The 7,119-nt window shown below is 43.1% G+C and overlaps 1 protein-coding gene across 4 annotated transcripts in view; it reads left to right on the top strand.

Moving 5' to 3' along the window:
* The window catches only part of RAB27A (RAB27A, member RAS oncogene family), a 40,348-nt gene extending 37,204 nt beyond the window's left edge, over positions 1 to 3,144 (top strand). For all 4 annotated transcript variants that reach the window (XM_068122373.2, XM_068122371.2, XM_068122370.2 and 1 more), the window contains 2 exons: positions 935 to 1,058; positions 1,610 to 3,144. In XM_068122373.2, the coding sequence (XP_067978474.1) occupies positions 935 to 1,058; positions 1,610 to 1,808 (323 nt within the window). In that variant the 3' untranslated portion in view covers positions 1,809 to 3,144. The remainder of the gene's footprint in view (positions 1 to 934; positions 1,059 to 1,609) is intronic.
* The last annotated feature ends 3,975 nt before the right edge of the window (positions 3,145 to 7,119 follow it).

Raw genomic sequence — 7,119 nt, forward strand, 5'->3', positions numbered from 1 at the left:
CGGTTACCGCTGGATGTACATAATCGCCTTGCACCGGCCAGAACACGGCCAGACGCGCCTCTCCCGGGCATGCCCGGACTCACTGTTCCCGGGCACGCCCGAACCTCCCGAACCTCCCGAGCACGCCCGGTCTCGTCTTTCCCGGGCATGCCCGCTCTCGCCTTTCCAGGGCTCGCCCAGAGCGTCCGGGCATGCCCGCTATCGCCTTTCCAGGGCTCGCCCAGAGCGTCCGGGCATGCCCGCTATTGCCTTTCCAGGGCTCGCCCAGAGCGTCCGGGCATGCCCGCTATCGCCTTTCCAGTGCTCGCCCAGAGCGCCCGGGCACGCCCAGCCTCGACTTGCCAGGCCGCAGCCAAACACGCCCGGGCAGGTCCAGACTCGCCTTTCCAAGGCTCGCCCTTGATACCCGGGCATGCTCGGTATAGCTTTTGCCGGGCAAACTTCCCGACATAAATGTGTATATATATTGTTGCCCGAAAAACGGGCTTGTCAGAATACCTGAGCTGTTTTGTTTCAATAAAGCAACTCGGACGAATTCCGTCTTTGGTCGCGTCAATTCTTTCGACTCGCGTTGGAGCGCAGTTCCTTCAGTATACGTTTTATTTTCTTTGTTGGGGTGGTTTTCATTTTGAATGCAGAATTTTGGCTTTTGGAAGAATACATACGGTAATTGAGAGATGCCATGAGGCAGTGGAGAGATAGTTATATGCAATGTTTTGGTAAATGAATGCAAATATAATCCGTCGCATTCGGTTCTTGGATCAAACAAGTAGCCACCAAGCTTTCTTTTTACTATTAATGCCTTGATAGCAATAGATTGCACTGGACTTTGGCGAGGCAACTGTGGACATAGCAAACTATTAGACTTGATCACAGGTCACAGGCGCTGATGTTGTACATAAATTTACTTGATCACGTGATTTGTTCTTCACAGGCCAATTGCAGTCTTGTGCCTACTGTGACAATCCAGACATGGTGCTCTGTGGCAACAAATTGGACCTTGAGGATCAACGTGCAGTACCATATGAAGAGGCTATGAAGTTTGCTGAAAAATATGGGTATGTTTTTGTCTTGGGGTGGGAGCAGGTCTTTGCCTTGATGCAACAGGATGATACCAATGAATAACATATTCTGTGAGGGTGAGCAAACAGCAAATTGGAATATTTTACATAGGTTTTTTTTTTTTGTGTGTGTGATCAGGCATTTCTGATTCCATTGAAGTTGAAGTTACCCTGTGTTTAAGCAGGAAAATTCAGCTGTAAATATTTGTAATCAGATATTGAATATATTTTGTGCATTAAGGGTTTGTTGGCTTTGACATTGGCTACTCCTCCTCCACTCCCCTCCCAACCCTCCACATTCCGTGGCGGAAGTAATGAGCTAAATGGACATGTTTCCACCACCTAGCTTTATCAGGAACTTGCAATCAACAAAGGAAATTGCAATTTATAAACTCACTCATCGGAAGTTTTTCACCTTTGGTCTTTGGCATTTCAAACTGATTTAACTGGTAATCTGTACTTGACAAATTTACTAATCGATTACTTCTTTTCCTGCAAAGATGAATTGATGATCTCTGAAATTTTCTTGTTTTGTGCTGCTGACGCAGGATGCCGTATGTAGAAACGAGCGCTGCGACTGGTGACAACATCAAGAATGCTGTAACCAAACTCATTGATCTGATCATGAAGCGCATGGAGCAGTGCATAGACAAGTCGTGGTTTCCAAAAGGGACTGTACCGACAACCGCCATGCTTCAAGGAAAGGCAGACGCGAGCAAAAGCCAGAAGAGTTCATGTCCCTGCTGATTTCCATCAACCGAGTTTGTATCGAACTTTCTGTGCGTATAGAGTGCGGTTATTTTGACGTAAAGGTCGCTGCGGTGAGTTGATGTGCTTAAGGTAGGGGGTTGTATATTAAACGGTGCTAGGTGAACAGTCTTTCATTTGCCAAAGCATTCAAGTTGTTACACATTTAACCTGATATCACAAATGTATGATATCAAGTCACTTTTTAAAAAGGAAATGACCGGTTTTTGTACCTTTTTTTTTTAGTGCCATTCACTTGTAAATGTGATTTAGCTTGTGATGGACCAAAGCATATCGAGGACTGTTATATGTACCTGCAACACGAGTTTAGCATCCTGAAGAGGAGGATGATGGCCTTTGCCAATGACTTTAAAATGAGGGTGGATATTCACAAACAATTTGAATCAATTATGAAATGCACAAATCTGCACCCCATTTCATCGAGGCACTTAATTATTTTTTTTACCATTTCACCTGTTTGTGAAAGTCAAGGGGATTTTCCTAAAGTTTACATCACCTTGAGGGTGTTTCCAGTTAAAGGTGCTTGTTTATTAAATAAACGGATTTTGAAAGAAAAAAAAAGGTATAAATGTGCCAAGGCAAATGAGTGGTTTTTTTTGTATGGTGGTCGTCAATGAGTGTAATCCATGGGATGAAGGGATTGTCTTGAGCCGTATATGATGCAGGTTGTGATTCGATGGCAGTTGCTTGGTAAATTCCAGCACTTCCTCTATATTGGTGTTTTGAGGATTTGAAGCTGGCGTCATTTAATCGTGGCAGAGCATAGTTTTGCGTGCAGTGTTTATTAAAATGAAAACCCTGGCAAAACGTAGCCTTCAGTAGGCCTTACAATTCTAGTTTTTAAAGTTTGCCTCAACAATTCCTCTGCATCAACGAGTGACATTTGTCAGCAAATTTAACTTGCTGGTATGATTTCCAGGTGAAATTCAAATCTACATTTGGCTGGGAGGTGGGTGCGGAGCGATTACACATTCTTTGGCAATGCATGCACCACAGACAAATGGTGCACCTGCCAACGTATTCATTATGGAGATTACTGGTTTTGTGCTTGTGCTTGTGCCTGAGGCTGTAGTTTTATTTTGTGCACAACAATGTTGAACTGTAACTTTGGCTTCAAAGTTTAATTTTAATAACTGGGTATATACGATGGCCTTTCCCCTCTTAATACGTGGATCATGGCACTCTGTGTTCAAAGCTGTTCATGGCAGGTAATAAGCATTGTCTTTTTACTATTGCCTTTCCAGTAATGTGATATGAATGTGCAATTCCTTATTTTTTTGTAAAATCCTACTATATTAAATAAGGCAATCCTCTGTATTGTATGTATGAACATCTGAAAATCATAGAAACATGGCTGGCCTGATCTCTGCCAAATTTTGCATATGTGTTGGTAGTACCCATGGTCAGGGTTGGCAAAAAAAAAAAAAAAAATCATGCAATCGGAAGGAGTGGAATACAACTTGCCAGTGCTCCTGAAGGGAGTGGTGTGTTTATAATCCACAAGTGACTTCTACCTTTTTCAGTTTTACCATTGGAGGATTACAGACCTGTCTCGAACGTCCATATGTTTGTTTGCATTGGCATTCTATATAGTTGCTGCCCCAAGAAAAGCTATGCAAGATTAGAATGGTATCGGGTGCTGGAATCGAAACAGATGGTGGTATTTCGTGTCCAGCCACCCGGCTGCTGGTTGCATCATTTCTGTGGGTGCATCCTCCATAACTCTCTATAACCAGTTATCTGGTACTCATTTTGCTGACCAAGGAAGGATGACAAGCTGTCAACTCCACCTGGGATGGGATTAATTAAACGGGATTCGAACTCAGGACCTACAGATCCCAAGCCCACCTCCCTAACCATTAGGCCAACACCAGGTGACATGTTGTAACGTCCAAGTCACCAAGCTGAACCTGAGATGGTGGTTTTAAACATCCTGGAAAGAGGTGCATTAGAAACTAGAACGACTTGGAGAGCACACATCTGCCTGGTTGGCCATATCACTCAATGGTGAAGAATCACTTTTTAAAAATTAAATAATTCTCAGATCTGAATACATATTCAGAGCTTCACCAAAATCGAATGTATTTGTCCTCGTCACATACGCTGCATCTTTGCCAAATTTCGTCCTAATCCGTCCACAACTTTTTGAGATATTTTGTTCACAAACAAACAGGATTGAAAACATAACCTCCATCCACCTTGGGTGGAGGTAATAAGGTAGTCGTTCCACGATGAATCTGTCAGGTCCTATCACTCACTTCACCGACTAGTCGGTGGTCTGTTTCCTATCGACTCATTTTTGGTCTTGCACCTTCTGCCTTTAACATTCTTTGTCCATCCTCCCCCACACCCCAATATTTCTGCAGGGTGCACATTGTCTGCCACTAACCCCTTTCTGGGGAAACTTGCAAAACCCTGAATTGCTGCTCACCTACTCATTTGTTTCTTCACCCCCACCTGGAACCAATTTTGTCAGTCCCTTCAATCCCAAGCAATAATTTGGCTGTTCTTTGAAAATTCTCATCAGACTGGCCTTTGCATCCCTCACAGACTACAGCCATAATGAAATACTTCAGTTGAGGAAAAAGCTTTCGGCTGTGGAAAAATGGAGGATGTACCTCTGGAGCAATTGCTTCAAATTTACAACTGCTGGCTGCAAAAGGTCATATTGGTCATGGGTCGTGCCTGATTGTCAGATCCACTGCTCTGCTCGTCTTTGAAAATATGACATCCTGGAAAATGAAATTACACTACTGACTCTCTCTCCAGACTGCGTCTGCCTACCAGTCATGATGCAGAGGACAAACCTGATCTGATAGCTGCTGTTTCACCTGCCATAACTGCTGTCTGTAACAGAGTTCTTTGCTGCATGTGTAGGCTGGCCAAGCTCGAGGAAAGAAGTTGCACATGGGCTTGTTTCATATTTCACTGTCATTATCTGGCCCTGGGCAATGAAAATGTGAGTCGAGGGACTCGTTTGATCATGCCGCTGTCCTTGTACACCAAACTGGTCAACTTGGCGCATGAAGGACATCACCAAGACATTGTGCACACTAAAAAATATCCCTGTGCCCTCTAATGGTGGCCACAGATGGACAGTCTTATGCAATCCAATATATCGTCTTGCGTGTCCTGTCAACTAAGCGACAAAACCACAAACTTTCCCTACTCTGCTTCAGCCCATAAAACTGTCCAAGGAATTGACACAATGTGGCAATAGACATTGCTGGGCTGTTGGAACATGGCACATGGGATGCTGCCATGCCATCACTCTGGTCGACTACTCCATTGTGTCCTGAGGTGGCATTTCCTTCTAGCATCACCACAAAGATCATTACTGCTTTTCTGTTCTATTTTCAGTGGAAGGGTATCCCCATTGGGTTGTTACCGACAATATGCGACAATTCATTCACTTCCACTAAAACTATGGCAAATTCACTCCAGCGTCTATTACCCCAAAGCTCACCGTGCTGTGAGAAGATTTAATATGGTGCTGAAGGAGTGTAAAGAGAATGGGAAACGACAACGTAAACTTGAGTAACTTGTGGCAACTGAATTCCTTCAGAACTACCGGGCTACACCACACACCACAACTGGCATATCGCTGTTCGAGTTGCGCACCAAGCTGAACATCTTTCCAGTCGTCAGTGATTCTGAACTGCTCCTGAATGTGACATTTCCTTCAAAAGACAGGAAAAAAAAAAAAACGCAAAAGGTACACTGACCAAAGAAGGGGAGCGAAGATTCCAACAATTAAACCAATGGATCACGTGCTCGTAAAAAATAAAACTGTGCATGTGCGTGAAGGGACTACAAAATATACTGACCCCATACTGATTCAGGACAAAATTGGACCAAAGACATATGTACTTAACAACGCAGTCTGCCAGTCGCCCACTTTTGGTGAAATTCCCAAAACGCAGACTCACTGCCCACTTCCACTCATTTGTTCCTCTTTTCTATCGCAAATGGAACCAACTTCCTCAGCTCATTCAGTCTCATCGGTTTCAAGCCAGCTGTTTGCTGCCAACTCAAGTCATTCCCCATCCATACTCATGATCTTTTATACCCTCATTGATCCTTCCAAAGCTCACATGTTACCTTCAATATTATTTTATTGTTCCATTTCTGTTTCTTCCCCAGGATTTCCTTCCTCTTCTGTTATTAGTCCCCTACCGGTGTACACCGGAGGGGACTATAGGTTTTCACGCCGTCCCTCCGTCCGTCAGTCTGTCACGCAAAGAACAGTTTGCCAGACTTTTTCTAAACGCTTAATGCTAATGATTTCAAGCTTGGCACATCGTTTCCTCATGAAAAGTTACAGATCAAGTTCGAACTTCACGACGTTTCGATCATTTTTGACAAAGTTATGGCACTTTGAACTTTGGGAATTCTGATAATTCTGATGATCCTTAACTCAGTGCCATTTTAAGTTTTAATTTCCTTTAAAAACCATTTTCTCTGCAATAATTGGACCTATTGAGATAAAATTTTCACCATAGGGGGGACTCGGTCTGTAGAATATTGTAATGGTAATTATGACGTCACAGGTCACGTGGTTCGGGCGCCATATTGTTTTTCGTGAAAACACGAAAACCCATTTTTCTCTGCAACGGCTGAACAGATCGAGGCCAAACTTTGCAGGCAGAATCGCATACCCATGACGAACAAATAAGTCAATGAGCATGCTGTCATGTGTCACATGGTTTCAGAGTTATGACGTTTTTAAGCATGAAGCTTTAAAACCGAGCCCTCATTTTTTATCCAATCGAGGGGAAACTTCACAGATCTGTTCCGCATGTCGGTCTACTAAAACGTCCTTTTGGAATTTGCGATAGCTCACGTAGTTTGGCAGATATCGTTAATTAAACGAAAATATTTTAAAAATGGATATCTCTTGAATCGCTTGATTGATCGACGTGAAACTTCATACTGTAGTAGAATTCATGAAGAGTAACGAGTGTGCAAAATTTCAAGATGATTGGATGTACGGTCTGGAAGCTAGAAGTTGTTATTGCGTGAAGAAGAAGAGGTGTCAAGTGTGTGGATTTAATTATTTATCACATGTACAGACTGAAAGCATCGTTGGACACGACCTGTCGCGGTCATTTTAACCTCAAATAAAATTCTAATTTAAGATTTGTCAATAGCTGAGGTATATTAACAAACAAATAAAACACATTTGGTCAAATTCTGACTTTTTTTAACTCGATCGCATTGGACAGAGTTGTGACAAGCTGAGGAAGAAGAAACCTCGCATTGGCTTCTCCAATGTGCCATTAAAAAAAGG

This window comes from Myxine glutinosa, chromosome 7 (assembly GCF_964187855.1).
Source record: "Myxine glutinosa chromosome 7, kmMyxGlut1.1, whole genome shotgun sequence".
In the NCBI taxonomy this organism is placed as follows: domain Eukaryota; kingdom Metazoa; phylum Chordata; class Myxini; order Myxiniformes; family Myxinidae; genus Myxine; species Myxine glutinosa.